The sequence below is a fragment of the Melospiza georgiana genome, chromosome 1 (assembly GCF_028018845.1).
Source record: "Melospiza georgiana isolate bMelGeo1 chromosome 1, bMelGeo1.pri, whole genome shotgun sequence".
Lineage (NCBI taxonomy): Eukaryota > Metazoa > Chordata > Aves > Passeriformes > Passerellidae > Melospiza > Melospiza georgiana.
In genome coordinates, this window is record NC_080430.1 from 8,273,821 (window position 1) to 8,296,307 (window position 22,487).

At 42.6% G+C, this 22,487-nt stretch overlaps 1 protein-coding gene across 3 annotated transcripts in view; it reads left to right on the plus strand.

Annotated features, from left to right (window-relative positions):
* Positions 1 to 7,398, plus strand: part of DPP6 (dipeptidyl peptidase like 6) — a 510,047-nt gene extending 502,649 nt beyond the window's left edge. For all 3 annotated transcript variants that reach the window (XM_058041744.1, XM_058041730.1, XM_058041737.1), the window contains exons 21-26: positions 729 to 783; positions 1,637 to 1,742; positions 2,570 to 2,628; positions 3,905 to 3,977; positions 4,077 to 4,150; positions 5,143 to 7,398. In XM_058041744.1, the coding sequence (XP_057897727.1) occupies positions 729 to 783; positions 1,637 to 1,742; positions 2,570 to 2,628; positions 3,905 to 3,977; positions 4,077 to 4,150; positions 5,143 to 5,289 (514 nt within the window). In that variant the 3' untranslated portion in view covers positions 5,290 to 7,398. The remainder of the gene's footprint in view (positions 1 to 728; positions 784 to 1,636; positions 1,743 to 2,569; positions 2,629 to 3,904; positions 3,978 to 4,076; positions 4,151 to 5,142) is intronic.
* The last annotated feature ends 15,089 nt before the right edge of the window (positions 7,399 to 22,487 follow it).

Consider the following 22,487-nt stretch of genomic DNA (forward strand, 5'->3'; position numbering starts at 1 on the left):
TTTAGCTCTGTACAGTCACACAGCTACAAACAAGCAAGCTTGAATATCTGTTCCTACATTAATCTTTTGCTTGCCTGGTAGTTGGAAAAAAATCCATCTTTAAATCCTTAAACTTTTTAAACAGAATAACCAGGGCAAAACCCTAAATGTCATGTCCTGTCATATTGTCAGATTTATTCTGCACATAATCACGTTAAAACCACTATCAGAGTATTGCAATAGCTGTGCAATGGCTTATTATGGCTTCCAGAGGTAGTGCAGGTTATTTGTTGCCATTGCTTGGTCAAATCCAACACATGAGGTTACAAGATTAAATCAGAGAGAACCATGTGAAAGCAGCTTGGCCTGATTTAGATTGTCTGTGTCAAGAGGAAAGGGCTTTAAACTGAAAAGGCGTAAGTTTAGATTAGATATTGGAAAGAAATTCTTAAGTGAGAGGATGTGAGAACTGGCACAGGTTGCCCAGAAAAGCTGTGGGTGCCCCATCCCTGGAAGTGCCCAAGGCCAGGTTGGATGGGGCTTGGAGTGACCTGGGATAGTGGAAGGTGTCCCTGCCCATGGCAGAGAAGTTAGAACTGGATGATCTTTAAGGTCCCTTTCAACTCAAACCATTCTATGATTTTTTTCTGGGGCTAGTTTAATTTAAAGCTGATTAAAATTACTCTTAAGTTTTGCTCTTAAAGAGAAAAATATTTTTAACCCATTGTTTTTCCTCTCTCATGTTCTAGGACAATGCTGGAGGAGCATTTCATTGACAAAACGAGAGTCGGTGTGTTTGGGAAGGTAATGCTGTGACATTGCTCCTCTGTGCTGTCCCAGCTGCCTGATATGGCTAAACAGCTGAGTTAAACCCTGACTTATTGAATATATCAGTGGTGGCTTTTTAATTATTATTTATGTTTGGGATAGACTGCACCTTGCTCAGTGATGTTAAAGGTGGAGGCTTTCATATCACCAATGTATTCATCAATGACTTCTTTTAAATTAACTTCCAAGTACAAAAAGTGACTGTTGCTCAGAAAACATCATCAGATAATTCGTTTTTTTTTTTCCCATTGCAAACTTTCATTTTATATTCACCTTGTCTCCTAAAGCCTGTGGGAACGTGGGTACATCTAACTCATGTGTACAACAACCCTGTGGATTTCTGAGGCTGATTTGCCGTGTGTGCCTGGCTGGGAAACAGCCACTGTAAAGTACAAACAGTTTGAGATGAGAGTGGGACTGCGAGTGTAAATTGTTTACTTGAGAGACAAGGGCTTGGAGTGGGCGAGGAGAGCTGCACGTAGAGCAGCATCTCTGCAGGGAATTGTTAACAGGCTGGCAGCAGTCACTGAAATTGTGATGCTCATTTTAAGTAGAGAAAGTCTGTAAGAGAAAGCAAACATTTTGGAGAGGTAACAGATCTGGTTAGAGCTACAGCCATAGAGTGAGATGAGAAAGGCCAGCTCTTGGGCACACAACCCTCCTGCCTCCAGGAGATGTCCCTTGGTTTGTGTTTCTCCAGAGCAAGGTGTTACAGGCTCTGTAATGGCCAAGCATGTGCTGCAAGGTCTCAGCTGCCCTGTTTCTGAACCCAAAAGCAGCAGTGCCTCCCAGCAGGATCACTGACACCCCTGCCCTGTTTCTGTTCCAGGATTATGGTGGTTACCTCAGCACTTATATGCTTCCAGCTGGTGAAGACAACCAGGTGTTCACCTGTGGAGCTGCTCTTTCCCCAGTGACAGACTTCAGACTATATGGTAAATCCCATTCCTCAGCCCACAGATCCCCTGCTGACCACAAGTGATGTTTCTTCCCTATCCTTTAAAACTTGCCATTTTTCTTTCCCAAGATCTTACTTATTTTATATTCTGTGTCTTTTTAGGAGTAGCCATACACCTTTTTTCCCCATTAAAGCAATTTAGCTGCACCAGTGAGACCAACCATGGTAGTTAGAGCAATCAAATCACTTCATTAGTCCTTTTAAATAAAGGAGAATCATCTTTAAACCCCTCCAGCCGTTTCCACCAACCACCCCCACTGCCTTGAAGATGCTTCCTTCCTGCCTGAAGCACCCACCCATGCAAGCTGAGGTCCAGTCTGCCTGGCCCATCCTGCCTCTGACCACAGCACTGCCCTGCACATGAGGGTGCTTTCTCTCAGGGAGAGCAGTTCCCTTTGCACTTAGTGCCACTGAAATTCAGGGGGCTGCCAGGGAACTCAGTGGTGTTCAGCCAGACTTCAGGAGCTGTGCAGTCACCCCTGAGACCAAAGGGAACTTGGTCCATGTGAAAGGAGAAAGGGACACAACCTGATAGAGCTCTTCTATCTCAGTTTCTCAGTTGCATTAACAAAGGAAAAAAAAAGGTTTTTCTGTTTTATTTAGAGACCAGAAGTCCATGGTGATGATGACAGACAGTGGTATCACACATATCCTTAGTGCATTTTCCAAATCTTTTAGAAATGAATCCTCTATAATTAAGGCCATGTTAGAAAACAAGGTGTTTTTTTAGCATTTACCATATTTGACTCAAAAGCAGCAGTGTATTCCTGACTGAAAGTGATATTTTCATTTTTTCTCTTCAAGCTTCAGCCTTTTCTGAAAGATACCTGGGCTTGCACGGGGTTGATAACAGAGCATATGAGGTAATGCATGGACACTGCATTTCCCTGATAAAATGTGAACTGGGCCTCAACTCTCCTTCCATGTGCTCTCCTTTGGGGAGGCAGCAAGGTTATGCAAGAGGGACTCTCTAGTGCAGCTCTGAAGGTGTCCTTCAGCCTGCTTACTGCTTTTCTTGTCTTAATAGTAATCGTGGATGAAGTTTTTATTGATTAGTCCTGGTGTCTGCCTCTGTAAATTGGGTAAATACAGTTTTAGAGACTGAAGGAGCTGAGTGACTCAAATGTGCTCAAGAGGACACAGTGTCATGACCTCCTGGAAAGTTCTTGCCAATGATCTTGCTACTTTGATTCTCTCTGAGATAAACAAATTCAAGTGAAACTCAGCTTGACTTTCTCAAGCTTTGTGATGTTTCAGATAGGCAGAACTCTGTGCCAGAACTGAGCAGGACATGGAAAAGGAAGCACAGCACCAGTTAATAAAGACATTGTTTAATACATGTGATGGGATCAGTTGGATCCTGTGCTGAAATTACTTGGAGGCAAAACCTGATAAAGAACAGTCACACAAACAAAATTAATTATGGAGAAAATCTATTCAGCTTCCAAGCCTTGTGTCCAGCCAGAAGACACGAAGGCAGCAAAGGTCTGGCACTGTTCTCACAGAGAAAGCAAATACCACCCTGTGCCCTCACAAGGGAAGATTTATCCTGGCTACCTAAACTCTCTGAGTTCATTGTCTCTCAAATTTTGTGCTCATAATCTTTACATTAGTGCAAACGCTTTTTGTTGTTTTGGAAATTGTTTGTATTTATATTCCCTTGTGGATCTGAAAGACAGCTGAGAGCAAAGGTGTTCTCAGCAGTGGACAATTGAATTTCACATCAAATCATCCCCCAAGCTGCCAGAACTCATTGAGGCAGCTTCCAAAACACACCAAAGTCCCTCCAGATCCATGAAGTGTCCTTAGGCATAGGCACCTGGGCACACTTTTCATCAGAGTTTTTTATTCACTTTGATATTTTCCATGTATTCTACAGTTCAGGCTTTTATGGAACAATATCAGAAGAGAGGAGGGTCTCTGACAGGTTCCTGCTGCTGACATTGCCCTGCCAGCACAGGGTGGGGGTTTATTTTACCTCTAGATTTATATAAGTAGCCAGGAGAATGTGCTGTGCTGGTGCCTGCTTGTTATCCTGGTGATAAAGCTTTAAATGGAAATAAGCACTCCTATTGCCTCCATATAAATTGCTAATTCCTTACAAGTTTTTTAATCTTATTGCAACCTTTACCTCCACAGATCAGCAAATTATCACACAGAGTCTCATTACTAAAGGACCAGACATTTTTGATCATTCATCCTACTGCTGATGGTAAGTTAGCCCATCATTTGAGTTCATTATATGTTTGTGATAGCTTTGATTTTTGTTAATTAAATTTGTCTCTTTAATGATTGCAATCTGTTTTCACAGAAAAAATCCATTTTCAGCATACTACAGACCTTATCACACACCTAATTAGGGCAAAGGCTAATTACAGCTTGCAGGTACAGTATATGTTTCTTTTTTTTTTTTTCTATTTGAACAGTTATTTCCCTATTTCAACTCAAGCTGCTGTTATGAAGCAAGGTTTGAAAAACCACTTGCAAACTCAGGCTGGCAGTAGAAGTAGCACCAGCATATCACATGTTTCTATTAGTCCCATGCTTATGTGACATCAGAGTTTTGGTCTGGACAGTTGTAGAACAATTATTGAATTACAGTAAATTAGGTTGGGACAGACATTTCCCTAAAGAATTTATGCATGTTGACTTTCTTTGGGAACAACAGAACAAATTCAGGATGAATTTTGGGGAAACAGGGTTTTATATTAAATCAACCAGAAAAGTTGCGAAGATACATGTCACCTAAATCTGACATCCCACTGGGAATGGCACAGCTCCACTTTCACCAAATTATATCTCTGTTTTGCTGAATGGTCCATGTCTAAGCCATTAAATCTTTCAAAATGAACCCACCCTAGCATCCCTGCCTAGACAACCCATTATGATCTGCTTCAAGTTACCTGCTTCATTTTATTGAAAAGTTGAGTTTAAACAATTTAATTTCTGGCTTCACCATTTTTTTCCCAATTTATTTACTTCTCCAGCAATATTTATTATATTATTTTTTTTTAACTAATGACATTTTTGCTTTAAAGCCCTCATTTTAGTCAGTATAACTGAATGCCATTGCTCTCCAAAACTGCACGTCTTTTGGTTTTCACAAGGAAAATGTGGGCTGGTTCTTCTTAGACTGAACCTGTTCAGAACAGAATTAAGTGGAAAATCCTCCCCCCCAGAAAGGTTTCTTGTGAAGGAAGATGCAGGGCTGCACGCAGAGCACTGTGGTGCCCAAATTATCCTGGGCTCAGGAGCATCCATGGGAAGCCCCGGGATGCTGAGGAGATGCAGAGGGTTTGCAGCTCAAGCTGCAGGTGTGGGTGGTCACTCCTGAGACTTTCACTCTAAAAGTTGTTTATTTACCTGTTTCTTTGCAGATTTACCCTGATCAAAGCCATTACTTCAGCAATGCAGCGTTTGAGCAGCACTTGTACCAGTCCATTGTCAACTTCTTTGTGGAGTGTTTCCAGGTTCCAGACAAGGTCCCACTGGCCCCACTGAAAGAGGAGGAGGAGGATGATTAACCCTACTTGTCCGTGCTAAGCACAAGGCAGATCTCTCTGACAATATGCAACTGGATCATTTTCCTGAAGAAAGAGATGTTGTTAGCATGTATTTAAAAACAAAACAAAACAAAACAAAAAAAAACCAAACTGAAAGCAGCTCCTCTGCTTTACTTGACAGCAACTCCTTCCTAAATGGAAGAACATTAAGCATGGTGAACTCAGCAGAAACTGCTGTCTGAAATAAATCCATCACAACCAACATCTTCTTTTTCTTTGTTTGGGTTTTTTTTCTTTTTTTCTTCCTTTATATTTTTTTTTTTTGTTTGCCACAAAATGACTTCTAGAATGAAAATGGGAAGACATTGAACTTGAAGGAACACTCCAAGAAACCACTTTGAGGACTGGAAGATTTGATGTCTCTTTGCAGTCAAGCAGTCAAGCAGTAGCAGTGAAATCCATCATCCACATTAAGGTTGCTATAGTTAGCATCACCCTGTGTCAGAACAAAAAATCTAATCTAATACATGGAGAAGATTATAGCACAATTATTTTGAAGGATACAGCACTTGCCTGCTCTTTTCCATCTCCAGGAGGTTTGTCATTGCTACAGGATACACAAACCCAGTTGGGCAAAATATCACTACAGCTACACTGATCTTAACCTCCCTGTAATTACTTGTTAATTCTGTATTGCTTTTACTTCTGTTGTTCATTGGGTCTCATGCTTACCTTATTAGCTTCTCAGCTTGTTCTGGATGGGGAAAAACATAAAATTAATTAACCAACTCACTTTAGACCTCAGGGGTCTAATGAGGCAATGGGACTTGAGCTACCCAGATATTAAAAGATCTATTGGAATAAAGCAAAGAAAAACTCACTCTTGAGTTCCCAAAATAGCTCTTGCCAGCAAGATTGAGTATTTTCTTTTGCAGCCTTGAAAAATATGCACATAAATAAGCTAAATCAGCTTACATTGAGATATTTTTTATTGCGATGTAGAAAAATATGCGACAGTCATGATTATTCTTTCTCTTTCTTTAGAGTTGGAACAAATGGTTGGTAACCTGCTAGGGAACAGCTAGGTGAGGCTATGGTACAGGAATTTGTACCAGAGACCTCACACATCATCTTATAAAGCCTTTTAAACAGAGACAATGTGCAGAGATTTACTGCACATGCTGTCTGTGGCTTAGTTTTATTCCAGGTCAATGATTAGCATGTTCCAAACACATTTAATTGTCTCTTCTTTTCACACTAGTTTTGACAACCGTAAAAGGGGAAAAAAGGAGGATTTTTTTTTTGCTTTAAAAGGTCCAACTGTTCATTTGAGCAGTGGAAAGCAACTTTTAAAACTCCTTGTGAAAACATTCAGCTTTCAGAAAGGAATCCAACCTCCATCCACTTCCACGTGCTGCATCATAGGAATTTTGACAGTGTCGCTCCTTGTAAAATATTCTGACCAAATGTACAGCCAGTATTAATACTGTATATTTCATTTTGTTGTATATAAAGGAATGTAAGTCAGCTCTTTGTCAGATCCCCAATCCAATATTAGTCTTGTGTTCGACATGCATGCGGGAACACTTCTTTGCTGGTCAGGACTCCTTAGAAGCACTAGCTTGGAAATATAACAATTAATGTCATTTCTTTTCTTGTTTTAACAGCTTGAATGTCAATGCCAGTTCCTACTTTTTACATAGTACTGTGGGTAAACTCACACCCTGACAGCAATGATGATGTTTCCATTGTGTTCTTTAGTGTGTCTTTTTTATTACCTTTATTTTAAGCTTTGAATGTTGGTTGTACTTTGACCATCATGAAAAAATATATTGATAAACCACAAGAATTACCTAGTTTGGTTGGGATTATCTCCTTTAATTTACAGTGCATCAACATTGTGTGAACAAGAACTACAGTGTAAATCTGCTTTATCTGGCAAAAAGCCAAATAGACCATGAAAATGCTGCGTGTCCAGATTTTGCTACGCTGAACAGGCTCGAGAGCCTGAAATGAACTTGAACTGAGAAACGTAAAAATCTGCTCTGTCCACAATCTTTTTGTAGAAAGAACTTTAGGATGTGGCATGGTAGTGTTTGTTCATTCATGGAATAAAACATTATTTTACCACCCTGGTTGCTACTGCTGTTATTTTGTGTTAAATTACTAAATTAGCATTAAGTTTCTGGAAGTGCTGTTTCTGGATGAATTGAGCCCAAACTGGCACGTGCTGATTTGCTGCTTTTGTCCCATCAGTTGACACCCACTAGACCAAACCAGATTTAGAAGAAGAGAAATTTAATAATTCAAAGCAAAACCAAGAAATGATTGAGGACACTTACTCCAGTCTTTTTTTCCAGCAGATCAGGATACAAGAAAATGGAGCACTGGGACAGGGAAGGACAGATTGCAACAGTACAAAATAGCTTTGTTGTTTATTTTGTTTAATTATCTAAATGCAACTATTATATTTTATTGTCCAAACAAATCAAGCTTGTACTCTCAGCTCCCTGGCATATCTGGATGCCATAATGTTCAATTGTGGCATCCCAAAGAGGAAGAGAACTAATGAGCAGTGCCCTAGTAATTCAGAAGGAAACCACAGAGGGAAAAATGAAGCATTGCTGGTAGCTAATTAACAAAGCCAGGCAGCCAGCCATGTTTGTGATTGTCTGTGGGTTCAGGCATAGAGCTCATAAACCCATCCAAGCTCTGCTCACAAGCTCAAGCCAAATAAACACTGCTTCTTTGAAGGGTGGGAAGGAAAAAAATTGAACAAGAAAGGGAACGTGGAATGTTCCCATGGGAAGAACAGTGCAGTCTGCTGTTTGCAATGGGGAAAAATGACATTTTGTGGGGGAGACCAAAGGTACCAGGCCAGTGCTGGTACCTGGAACATGCTCCTGTATCACAGACATCTTTTATGAAAAATCCTTTCCTTAGGATTTTTCCTCCTGAGAAGCTGAGAGGCCTCAGGAACAAAATGTAAACAATGGTTACCTGCTGCTGTGGAATGCAACAGGTGCATCTGTGATTGGTCTCATGCAGTTGTTTCTAATTAATGGCCAATCAGAGCCCAGCTGGCTCGGACTCTCTATCTGGAACACAAGCCTTTGCTATTCATTTCTTCTTTTTCTATTCTTAGCTAGCCTTCTGATGAAATATTTTCTTCTATCCTTTTAGTATAGTTTTAATATAATAATATATATAAAATAATAAATCAGCCTTCTGAAACATGGAGTCAGATCCCTGTCTCTTCCCTCATCCTTGGACCCCTGTGAACACTGTCACACTCCTGCATTTGCTGTCATGCCCATGTTGTCCCAAACCTCACCTGGGTTGGCAGTGACCAGGCTCTGGATGTTTTAACTTTGCTTGCTGTATCTCAGGACTCATCTGCCTGCAGCCCTTGCTGGGGCTGGCACAGAGCTGCCAGACCTGCCTGGCTGGGACCTGGGCTGAGGACAACTTTCCTCCTTGACCTGAGTAAGTGCTGGCTCCCTGTGGTGCTCATTCCTCCCTGGACTTCTTGCCTGCTTTCCACCAGCAAATGAAGAGTAAATGGCAGAAATGGCAAAGAAATACAGAAAAAGCTCAAGGTCTCAGCTGCCAATTCCTTAATCGTGTTGTTTTACTGAGCCCAATGTTTGCTTATTTTTATTCTGCTCTCTAAAGTAAATCTCCCAGCTGGAGGCTCAGAGTGGAGCTTAAGGCACTTGCTAAGATCTGCCTCCTCTCCCCACTTCATCTTTCCATCCTCTCCCCATTCAGCATGGTCACAGTCTGAAAGCAAACCCAGCTTTAGAGCTTTAGAACCCCTTTGGAAAGTAGGAAGAGACAAATATAAAACCAGCATGGTGAGCCTCCTCAATAAGCCATAACCAAAATAAATTCTTTATTCTAATAGCTAATGCATGATGAATTTTTTTTTTTTGCTTTTTGCTTTGAGACACTCATGAAAAGTCTCAGATTAAATGATGCAACATTCTGCCTCCTCACTGGAAGAACAGCTTTAATCAAGATGTCCATTTCCATGACTGAGCAGAGAAGAGTAAAAAGCAAATACAGATGGAACAAGGCCCCAGGAAAGCACAAAAGTAAACCATGCTCCAATATTCCTGTGGAGTAGCAAGGTTCCCTCCAGGCTGTTTTGTTGGGTTTTTTTCCTTCCTTCACTTTAAATCTATCTTTTGGGTCATTTTAAAGCAAGAAACAACTCTCTGAGCTGATGTGAATGCTCTCATCCTTGCTGGGAAAGGAATCCTTGCAGTGGTAACAGCTGTTGTCAATGTCCTGAGCTGCAGCTTGTGCTGAGCAGTTCCAGTAACTCGAACTGACATGTAATTTCCAGGGAGTATTTGGAACCTGCCTGCAGAAGATCCTGAGCACCTGCTCCCCACCACCCTATTTGGGAGCACTCAAAGTGAGATTAGTCTTTTACCCAGAACAAAGCATGGACAAGGCAAATCCTCTGCTCCATGTTCTGCTCTGAAACACCACAGAAAAAGTGTTGGAGAGTTTTGTTCAGACATGGCTTGAAGGAAAAAAGGCCATGATCATATACAGCTGGTTAAGCAGTAAAAAGCAGCTGTAAGCAGTAAGTTCTCAGCCTTCTGATTATGAGAAAAACAAAAACACTGCATCCTTGATCAAATGTTGAGAAAAACATGGTGAAAAACATGGAGTCCTTGAATGTAGTCAGCAGCACGATAAAAAACAAGTATTAGTCTCAACAAGAAAGCCACAGGTATTAGCAACAAAGGAAGGGTTGACATGTAATCTGTAACCAATGATGCAAAAGCTCAGCTTTTGCAATATGTATGAGCTTAATTAACACTACTATAAAAGTATGTAAGCTGGATCAATAAATTTGAGACAAAGATCATCACTAGGATGTGCTCGTCTCCCTTCACCTTCCTCAAAAAAGAGTGCAGAGAGTCAGGAGCCCAGATTCTGGCTGTGCCAGCTCCTGGTTGACTTTTGCTCCCTGTAAATTCCCATTTGAATGTGCAGGAAGCAGGGAATTGAGGAGGCTGTTTTGCCCAGAAAGCAGGGAATTGAGGAGGTTCTTTTGCCTGTACTCAGCTCCTTCACCATCAGAGTGATGCTGCCATCACAGGAGCCATGGCACACACAGGGGGACACGTGGCCACCACAGGAGGCTGGCACGTGATGCCAAAATTTGTCATCTATTCAAAAGTGTTGCAGAGCAAAGGGTAAATAAGCCCAGAGGTGGGATAGCCCATCCTGAGACACAGTCCCTCCTCTGACAAGGTTAGAGAAACAGAAAGACTCTCCAGACATTTTCAGTCTGTGCACTAAGGCAGGTGCCAAAAGGCAGATGAGAAAAGCAAGACTAACACATTAAACATAAATTTCCTAGCTATCAAGCCTCTGTGGGAACTCTGTTGGAGTCTAAAAATCAATGTGAGCTGAAGACAGCTGAGATCTATCTCCCAGCTCCTCCTTGGAGCTGCTCATCACAGCCAGCACCCTCGGAGCTGCCAGGAGCAAGAAGCACATGTACGTACCCATGATGACGTTGAGAGTGCTGGGGGTAACAGTTATGGGCACATTCTCACCCAAAAGCCACCAGCCATGCCTGCAATTTTATTCTGTACCTTGTGCTCATGGGAGGTGATGGTCACTGAGGAAATCAGCACTGGAATGTGAGCAGTAAGCACACAAAAGACAGAGAGGGGCTGGAGCCATGGCAGGAGCAGAAATCACTGCTGCAGGACTATCAGCACCAGAGCTGGTGATAAGGTTTTTGTCAGATGATGGTGATGAAGGTGTTGTAAGGAACAGCAGCAAACAATGTCCCAGCTCTGAGTGCAAACAAAAGCCAGAGCTGTGGAATCATTTTTAATCCTTATCGTCTCTGCACAGTGGGCTGCTGTTCTTCTTGAAAAGGCATTTTTTGAAAGTAGAAGCCCCAGAAACATTTAATTCAAACCTCATGTCTCTGTGATCCAGTAGACTTTTGTTTTTGCTGCGATGATTCTGATAATTATATCGTTTACAAGGAAATTGGGATAGAAGAAAGTTTTTCACTTGTCTCTAGAGACAGGCTGTAAACAATTTATCTGCAACACAGGAACAGCAGCCACAAACTCAGCCCAAGCTTCCTTTAAAGTATCTGCAACTCCGCCTCAGCCAATAACACTTGGAAAACTACAGTCTTTACTTACATCAGGATTTTAAAGAGAAAATATCCTTCATCTCTTCACTAAGCATCATCAGAAAAGAAAGTGAAAAAGAGGAATTAATCCCCACTTCATTGGATGCAAAGACTTTCTCTATCTGAAGTAGTCCTGGGTTACCTCCTCTGGGAACTCCTGTAGAAAGATGTTCTTAGGAAAAAGTTACAGTGCCACAGTTTTTTCAGTACAGATGTCAGCCAATCTCATGGAGGGGTGTCGTAAAATGCAGATGTCATGAAACATCTACATGGAACATCTCTGCTGCTTGATGCCTCAGGTTTCAGCTTTTACATTTTTCAGATTTTGTGCTGCTTTAATGTGCAGGTTTGAGCTTCATATGAGGGGGTGGTGAGCTCTCTGCACAGGGCAGGGAGACAAAACAATTCCTTTCCTTCTCTAGCTGGGGACCAAGGGCAAATAATTCAAATTGCAGGCCCAAGAGCATAAACAATGGCAGAATGAAGACAGAAAAACAAGAAAGTACTTCATAACCTAAAGCTGTAATTGGACAATTAACTCCAATATGCAAATGGACCAGAATTTATAAAAGTGAGAGACCAGTTGTACATTTTGTGACCATTTTGGTTCATCTTGGGTGTAGCCCTTGCTGGGCTCATGTGCTGCCCAAGGTGGATACACTGAGGCCTTTTAACAAATCCCTACTTTATTCTTTAACTCTGTCTGTTCTAGATCAGCCTTCCCAAGGCATCAGCTGAGACAGCCACTCTAGACTTTATAACTTTTCATTCAGACTAACAGGCACTTTATGGCACAATTTCATAGAATCATGGTTTGGATTGTGTCCTAGGGTGGCTTTATGATGCTTGTAACCCAAGTGGTCTGTCCTGTTTATGCTGGATATTGAGTTTTGCACATTTAAGACTGGTTCCAAGAGCAAAGGGGGAGAAGAGCACAGTTTGTTTTCAGAAGCTGCACATGCTCCCCCACATCCTGCTCTGGGACTGTGCTGTCTGCAGCACAGACATGTGGGAGAGAGCTCTCCTTTGCTTTTTAGTTTGTTTATTTTTAGCTAGCTGAGGCAGGGAAGTTCCCTGGACTGTGGTTTATTCTTTTTCTTGGAACTATTCAGCCCTTCTTTGGACTGAAAACCCAATAAAACACCAGGAGGTCACACCTGTGGCCCACTGGGGCCCAGGACGTGGCATTTCCAGCACAGGAGGGACTGATAAGAGACTGAGAGAGCCAAGCTACCCCTCACAACAAGGACTTTCTGAATTTGCCATCTCTTCAGAACAGCAAGAGGTTTTATTGCTTAATATTATTCATTTTTTATGCTTGTGAATACTTTGCTTGTCAAATAAACAGGTTTTTCCACTTTCCTCTGAGGAAATCTTTTCCCAAACCAGTTGGAGGAAGGGCTGCTTCAATCTGCTTTCTAGAGGGACCCCTAGGAAGTTTCCTCTCAAATTTGCCCTGAACTAGAACAGATTGTAAGGGACCTTAAAGATCACCTAGTTCCAACACCCATTCCAACCCAAATTTATCCAGCCAGCTCCCTGTGCCCCCTTCCTGAGGGCACACTCTGTGGGCTGCATGGGCCAGGCAGATCAGGGTGAGCAGAGCAGATGCAGAAATCCCTTTTCATCCCAGAAAACAGGGATAAGAAACAGAGAAAGTATTTTATTTGTAAAGGAATGCTTCCTAACCCCTCAGTTTTCTAGCAAGTTGCTGAGCAGAGCACAGGCACTTGCTATTTTGTATTTATTACACTTTGCAGTGCTGGGAAGCTTTGGAGGGGTAGGATGCCATCTGCTGCTCCAATGGGTTACTTGCTCCCTCCTCATCCCTTCACAGTGGGCAGCTCCCACTAATAGGAGAAATTTGAAATATATTCAGAACATTTGTGAAGTGAAAATTTTTTCATCCATAAAAAAAAATACACTCTCAGATAATAGAAAATGGAATGAAGGGTTTAATCTCACAAGCGCTGGCTCAGTTATGGAGAAAAGTTTGTGCAATGAACAAGGCATCCTAGAGAAGACACACAATATTTACCCACAGACCAGCTTGCCAAGAAGATTGGATTTTGTATAATTCCCAGTTTAGTGCCAAGAATTGCTGCTAATTCTGCCAGCACCCATCCCCATAACCACAGGAACAATCACCTCCATATCTGTGATGGCCTGTGATCCTGAGATATGGCCCCAGCATGGCTTCCTAAAGCCTGTAGAGTGAAGAACAAATTAAAACACCCCATCAGCTCTCAGAGACTGGAACTTGAACCTGCAAGCAAGCTCTATTAAGTCCAGTAATAGACACCAGTCATACTCAGCCACACAATGGAAGTAAAAGGGGATGAATAGCACTCCATCAGCTCCGGCACTCCAGAAGTAATAAGCATCATGCTGGGCTCACTGCACTGACTAATCCATAATTTATTTGGCTTCATAAATATCAAAACATACCACAGCTGTTAGTACTTCAGTGCAAACCCTGCAAATATTGCTTCAATTATTCAAGAGCTCATTGCAGGAGCCAGTCGAGTGCTCCGAAGGTGCAATTACAGAAGGTATCTATTGCTTGGGAGCCTCAGCAGAGCAGTTGCCACCCAGGCCCCTGAGGCAGTTGGTACAGGGAGTGCTGGGAGCACCAACAATAAGAGAACAAAATTGCTTCTCCGTCAAAAAATAGCCTAAAGCCTGGAGCCCCCCACAGGAAGGGATGCAGGAGCTTGGTGGCAGCGCTCAGAGGGGTTGTGTGTGGTCCCTGAGAGCCTTCAGAGACATGTCAGCTTCAGCATCTCCCTCTGTGGGCTGCACAAATGGCCATTAAATCAACAATCCCAGAGCTTGCACTCCCAAATTCACCCTTCATGCAGGACAGGACCCTCCATGCAGACAGAGCCAGACTTGAATGAACAAGTCCAGCAGACCAAGTCACATCTCCACCAAGGGACTTTGTGACCGTGTTCACAGGGGTCTTAGGGGGAGAGAAGAGACAAGGATCTGACTCCATCTGTTTCAGAAAGCTTGATTTATTATTTTATGGTATATATTACATTAAAAATATACTAAAAGAATAGAAGAAAAGGTTTCATCAGAAGCCTAGCTAAGAATAGGGAAAGAAAGAATGATAACAAAGGTTTGTGGCTCGGCTCTCTGTCTGAGCCAGCTGGGCTGTGATTTGCCATCAGTCACAAACACCCAACATGGTCAATCACAGATGCACCTGTTGCATTCCACAGCAGCAGATAATCATTGTTTGCATTTTGTTCCTGAGGCCTCCCAGCTTCTCAGGAGGAAAAATCCTAAGGAAAGGATTTTCCATAGAAAATGTCTGTGACAGAACCCCCACCTGAAGCCACCCTAGGCTTTTCCTCCTGAAGATATCTCCCTCTGCCAATGGTGTTTGAGAGACAGAGACAGGACCAGAGGCTGTGTCCAGCTGCTGGTTGGTTTGAGGGCAGGGTTACAGTGACCAGATCAGCTCCCACACACATCATCTCTGTCCATGCCCCCCTCCTCTGGGGTCAATACATCAAACCCTCTCTGTTTAAAGCCAGGTTTCAGGCTGGACCATGTGGAAGTTGCTGGCTGTGTTTTGCAGCCCAATTCATTTCTCCTCTGAAAAAAATAATTAAATATTGGTTTAATTTTTTATTTCTTTGCCGTTCCTTCCTCCTGCAAAGAAATGGGGAAAGGGAAATCCCAGGGGCCAGCAGCCATCAGGGGATCAGCTCAGCACAGAGCAGCACAAAGCCTGGGTTTGGAATCCCCACATTCTCTATGAAACAACACAAAAAATTTTATCTGGATTTGACATTAGATATCCTAGCCAATGCCTGCAATGCCTTCAGTTAAGCAAGCTCAACACAGAAAGTCCCATTTGAGGATATGAAGCCTGGTTTCTAAAATACACTCAAATTTAATTTCAAGTCCAGATACTGGAGACCTGCCAACCCAATTTGGTCCACCCCTTTGCTCCAAAAGTGGGAAGCTGCTTTCCTGCATGTCCAAAGGTTTTAATGGGGTTGTTTTTCTGATCTTTAATGGGACCAGAGTAAACTTCTGATGTTTCAACATGGCCAGAGCTGTCAAAAAGCCACCCAGGACTCCAAAGCCCAACTTTGCTTTATTTTTTTTAACAGACAACATCCTTGTCCCACCACTTTTTCAAAACAACAACAACTACAGAAAAACCCCTTTGAATTCAGTATTTCTATTAAAGGGTTTGCTGGAGCACAGCAGGACCTTTTCCTGCAGTGAGGGGAAAGGCAGCACAGCAGGGAAGGGCTCCTGCAAGTGAACAGGATGAAATTTTCATGCAAATTTCCCACCAGGGCCTCTGGAATAAAGCTCCAGATTCCCCTGCCCTTAATGAATAAATCACTCAGCTCATTAGTGGAGTCTCTGGCAAGAGGGCAGCAAGCATCACCTTTGTTGCTGAGCTGACCAAAGGATTGACATGACCAGGGATAAATATTGCTCTTAAGTGGTGCTGATGAAGCCATGAAAACCGTGTTAGCTCATAATCTCACACACAGAGAAGCAACGTGCAGATAATTGAGATATAAGTGCTGCTCAGGCACCAACTTCAGAGATGGTTTTTCCTCCCTTAGTAGGCAAACAAGCCATTTCAAAAGCAGTGAAGCTCTTTAATGTATGTCTGGAGGGGCTTTTGCAAAGCAGCAGAAACAAAGGGGCTCTGAAAAGGGTCCTTTTATAGAAATATGTATCTGTCAATGTGTATGAGCTGCTGGGGCAGATGTGCTGCAAGAGGTGCTTCGGTCAGTGTCCTGTGCACAGATGTGTCCTGGGGAGCTGTGCAAGGCCAGTAGCTCAAGCATTTCCCATAAAACACATCCCAAGAATGTCCCACAGCCCAGTCTGAGCTGGGCCCATGCTGCAGGAAGCTCCACAGACAGAGTCATGATGCTGCACAGAGCAGGAGTGAATCACTGAAGGGAATTCTGTCACCCCCCTCTGATGCCCATTAGGGTACCCAATTACATCTGACTGCACCTTCTACCTCTTTAATAAAATAAAAAGTAAACTTCCCAGAGCTCTGTCGACACCTTATTGCAGGGGTTCCACACTGTTGTCTCCTTATCACAAAAGTTCCATACATTCTTGGTGTTTCTCATGGACAGCTCCTCAGAGCACTGACTCTTTCTTCTTCACAAAGCAGCCACTGACTCCAGTTCCCTTTTTAACACCACCCCACTCTTTCCTAGCATCTTCTTCTCACTGGTTACAACTGTGGCCTGTTAAAGTCAGGCCTGTTCCTAATCTTTGATAATTGGCCCAGCTGCAACTCCTTAGGGGTAAGATTAGTTACTACACTATCTTTATCTTCTTATATTCCATCCCCCTACAGAGCTCACCCATATTTCAGAGCATCTGGGTGTCTTATTCTCCTAATCAGGCAATTTGGATGTGACAGCAAGAGTTCCAGCTCCAAATGCAGCCTTAGCTCCACGCACGTGACATGAGCTCAGTCCTTGCACGGGTCTGTGAGCAGAGGGAGGAGCAGCATCAGTGGTGCTGGTTCACTGTCACCATCGCATTCTCTGAAAAATCCCTTCGTCAGTATTTCTCCTCCTGGGAAGCTGAGAAGCCTCAGAGAAAAAGGAAAACAATAATTATCTGATTTGCTTCTCCTGTGTTTTTGCTGCTTTGGAATGTGGTTTGGACATTGTTTACCAGCTGGTCATTGTTTCATTGGTTCCATGAGAATTGTTTTGACTTAATGACCAATCACAGCCAGCTGTGTCAAGGCTCTGGAAGCAGTCACAACTTTTTCATTATCTTTTAGCCTTCTGTCTGTATCCTTTCTCTATTCTTTAGTGTAGTTTAATATAAAATATAAAATATAATATAAAATATTATATAATAAATATTAAAATATATAATATAAATCTTAAAATACATAATGTAATAAAAATATTTATATTATAAAAATTATAGTATAATGTATAATTATATAAAATATAAAAATAATATAACATATTTAAATATTTTAAAATAAAAATATAATATAGAATATAGTAAATATAATAAATCTAAAATAAAATACTATAATAACTATAAAAATATAGATATAAAATAGAAATAATATATCATATAATATCATAATAAATTAGCCTTCTAAGAACATGGAGTCAGAGTCTCAATTCCTCCTTCGTCCTGGGGACCTGGCAAATACCACAGTTCAAGAGCAGAGCTCTGGTGCTCCTGGATGTGAATGTGCCTGGCTCCCCTAAAGAGTGGGCAGACGTATGAAGCGTCCAAGAAACCATCCAGCATATTCCCAGGCATGAAGGAAGTGCCGGTGTTGAAGCAAAAATCTTCTTGTGCAGCCTTCCCCTCCCCACACACCCCAGGGAAAGGCAGGTCAGCGCTCCAGAACTGTATTTGCACAGGAAACCAGCCTGCTTTAAGGTATGGGTATTGCCAGGGAAATCCTTGCTGAATTGTCAAATCCTCCAAATGAATTCACTGTCACTCAGAGGACAGCTTAAAATTTTCTCATATTTTGTACACTGGGCTGGTGTCCACAGAAGCCACGAGGTAGAGTCTTTGTGTTTGTGCTGTGGGTTATTTAATTTACCAGTGATAATGTTCTTGGAAAACACAGAAAAACAAGCCCACCTGCCTTGTCCCCACCCTTGCTCACAGTTGGAGAGGGACATTCACTGGCACCTGCCACCCTGTCTCTGCCACACACTTTAAACCCCACAAATCTGAGCCAGAGGTTCTCAGCACCTTTCTTGCTGCACAAACCTGGTAAATCCAATGCATATCCACAGTGTCTAGCTGCTGGTGAGGAAAATACAACTGTGGAAAACAAATAGAGACTGGCAGTCCCAGGCTTTCAGTCAGTATATGAACATATGGCAGTTGTCTGCTGATTAAACCTCATCACTTTCTCACTCTGCAGAGTGGCATAAACAGACACATTTCTGTGCACACCTCTGACAGCTTCAACAGAGGGAAAGAGGCTGATCCCTGGCTGCTGGTTTTTACTTGTTTCAGAGCATCCCATGGATATCTGGAGATGTGTCCCTGTGCTGGGACAAGCCTTGTTCGGCATTAATTCATTAATTAATAAGCTTGTTCAGCATTCCACAGTGCATCTGTATTTTGTGCTGCTAACACCCTGCTTTCCAAGACTCCTAACAATGCTTTCTTCAGGACAGGAACATTTGGAGTTTGTGACCGTGTTCACAGGGGTCTTAGGATGAGGGAAGAGATGAGAATGTTGACTCCATGTTTCAGAAGGCCGATTTATTATTTTATGATATATATTATATTAAAACTATACTAAAAGAATAGAAGAAAGGATTTCATCAGAAGGCTAGCTAAGAATAGAAAAAGGAAGAATGATAACAACAGCTTGTATCTGGGACAGAGAGTCCGAGCCAGCTGACTGTGATTGGCCATTAATTAGAAACAACCCCATGAGACCAATCACAGATGCACCTGTTGCATTCCACAGCAGAAGATAATCAATGCTTACATTTTGTTCCTGAGGCCTCCCAGCTTCTCAGGAGAAAAAAATCCTAAAGGAAGGATTTTTCAGAAAAGGTGTCTGTGACAGGAGTTAGCAAAAAGTCCCCAAAATATTACAGATTCAGGCACTGTTACTGTTTTTGCAAAAGCACCATGCTGATATCTCACCGTGCTGTGGTGCAGAACTCGTGACTCAAACACTGGCAAAAGTTGAGTTGCCTGAGTACAGTCTCTCAAACAGCTAATGGAGCCCTCAGGAGCTGCTGAAGAGGAACACTGGGTATTTAGATGGACACTGAGTTTATTCAAAGGACAGAAGAAGGACAGATACCAGCTCTGCCTGCTTTCATGTCGTTTCACCTCTGGAATTTCTCCCTCCAGGACCTTAAGCCCTGAGAAGCCACAAACAGCAAAACCCCAAAACATTGCACAGGGAGATCTGGCTCTGCCAGGGGCAAAAAGGAATGCTGAAGTTGTCTCCTACATTTTGCACTTTCCCTGCTGCTCACTTCCACCAGCCTGCAGAGGTGGCACACAGACATGTGGTCTGTGGGACATCTGCATGGGGACAGAAACCAAATCCAGCTGGATTTGCAGTGGGAAATGGTGTTCTGGCTTCTGGGCATCCTTTCTTCCAAGCAAAACAACTTCACCTTGCTTTCCATGAGAGGAACTGAATGAGGTGTTCATCCAGAAGATAAAGAGCATTTTACAGCTGTGAATCACAATTGTGTGAGACAGGCAATTAGGACAATTAGGTGTGAAAAAGGTTCTATGTCTAGAAATGAGGGTGAAGAACAGGGAAATTCTTGCTGGAAGTTTTTTCAAATGTGAGAAGAGAAAAGAGAAGAGAAGAGAAGAGAAGAGAAGAGAAGAGAAGAGAAGAGAAGAGAAGAGAAGAGAAGAGAAGAGAAGAGAAGAGAAGAGAAGAGAAGAGAAGAGAAGAGAAGAGAAGGAGCAAGGTAAGTTGTCTTGGGCAAGGCATATAAAAAGTAATATTTGCCCCTGTGAATTTGTGGGATTTCTGAGGTGGTTGTATTTGCTTATCAGAATCAACAATCAAAAACCTACAGAGGACACCAATTATCCATTATTTGGGCTGTGGAGCCATTAAAACTCTTGACAACCTTTACATTTTGGTGCTGCGGTAAGCCAGATCCACCACTTGGAGACCAGTCCTGCCCTCAGGCATCTCCCTGGAGAGCCACATTTCCTATCAGGCTGAAACAGCCTGTTCTTCTTCTGGGGATTAAAATTTGCTTTGTCTGCCTGGGACTTTTGAGTCTCTTGTGTCTCATACAGGGCTGACCAGAATGTGCCAGAATTGGGTAAAACTGATTGCAGACTCGTTTCAGGGCTTTGCTTTTTCCAGGCTGTGAATTTGGTCATTTGTTCAGGACATTCAAGGTGAAACTTTGGCCTGGAGCAAAGCTCAGAGCCCAGGCTGTGCCCACCTCTGGCACTGTTTGTGTGGCTGTGGCTGAGGCCCCTTTGAAAACAGGAAAAAATCCCTTCTTCCTTGGGGAGAAGTCAATATCTTGTGTGCGCCAGGCAAGAGAAAAGGCATTTGCAGGGCTAAAGAATTCATGAAGATTAACACAGCAAACCCCACGGCTGTTCCCCCAGGAGCTGCTCTGGTTCTCACTGCCAGGAGCAGGTCTGGAACCAGGGTGGAGAAGGGACTGTGGCTCTCCAGACTGGGACTGGGACTTTGACAGGAGCTCAAAGATTGCCCCAGTCTCTGCTTGGGAACAGGGTTTGTTTGCTGTCTGAAAAGCTCCAAAAACATGAAGCAAAATGTTGGGTTTGGTTTCTTTTGGACTGTAATTCAGGCAACCAGGTGAAGCTTATAGCTTTGCTCCTGAATTTTTGGGGTTCCATTGTGGCCACACTTCTCTTCACAGAGAGCAAAGCACAACTTCCCAAAGATTTTCTAAAATTCACATTCCCTGAACATCAGAGAAAGAAAAAACAATTCTTATCTCATTTACTGCTCCTGTGTTTTAGAACAAGTGGAATGCATTGTGGAAGATTGTTTACCTGAAGGGAATTAGTGATTGGATTCTGGTGTGAGTGTTTTGATTTATTGACCAATTGAATCCACATGCGTGTGTTGGGACTGTTGGCTGATAGTCACAAGATTCTGAGCGGTTGAGTTGAATGCTTGTGCAAATTAATATAATATAATATAATATAATATAATATAATATAATATAATATAATATAATATAATATGATATGATATGATATGATATGATATGATATGATATAATATAATATAATATAATATAATATAATATAATATAATATAATTCCGTCTGATATCAATAGTCAGATGCATCATTCCACCCTTTGTCAGGGTTGCCATGCTTTTCCCATATTCCATGGCCACTTTCTGCTGCCCACAAATATGGAGAGCTGATTTTCCGTGTCAAAGCCACCTCCTGAAACCACTTTGGCACAGGTAGATTTTCCTCTCCTGTCACAGCAGCAGCACAGGAAAGCTCAAATTGCTGATTGTGACACCCCAGGGATTTTCCAGCATTTATTCCTGCCTCACTCGTGGCTCTCCAGCCTCCCATCACCCAGCAGAGAATCTGGGCACCCCCTGCACCCCCACATCCCCCCTGTGCCTGCTGAGGCTGCCATCCCTCCCCCTGCCTCCCTAGCCTCAGCTCAGCTCTGCCCTGTCCTCTTCACTTGTAGAACCACACAGCTTTGTGCTGCTCTCCATGGAAGGCAAAAAAAAGCACCACAATTTAAAGTGCAAAAGGCATTTTCTGCATTTCACAGGCTGTGTTTTGCCCTGATGTTTGGGAAGGGGCTGGGTACAGCAGATCCCTGCTGAGGAGCAAGGTGCCATGGCATTTTTCTGTCCTGCCTTCACACCAGCCTATGTGCTCAGCTGAAACAATCCCTTCTTAACCCAACAAGCAGCTGGAAAACCATTATAAAGATTTTCTTCTCACTTTCTACACATGCCAGCAGGGCAAAGGGTGCACACAGGATGACTCCTGCTCCTCTGTCCCCCTGTGCCTGCCTCACAGCCCCTCCTGTGACTGGCACTGTTTTATACTTTACCCACCTTCTCTTGCATTTGTTTTATATTTCACCTTCACTCTCTTGCATTTATCCCAGCCAAAAATCACTTTTTTGCTCTGATTTCCAAAAAATTCCTCAATGCCTTTTCGGGAGTCTTTGCTTGCCAGCATTTCTGGGCTACAGCATCTTCCCAGGCACATCTGTTCATCCCTTTCTCTGCCTCACAGGATCCTGTCCAAATCTCACCACACAGGATTAGGCACACACCCCTATTCAACACATGCCCTTCTGTTCCTTTTGCTGTGCATGAGTGCCAGCTATGTCCCATTTTTGGGGGGTTTTGTTGGCACAATCAGGTTTCACAATAAAGTTTCACACTTCTCACAAGCCCACTGATGCTCTTCTGTAAGTGGCTGAGGTGCCTGTGCTTTGAAACACTTTAAAACCCAACTTTATCTATTTAAAGGAAGCATGTCATGGCATGAAAAGAAAAAAAAATGAA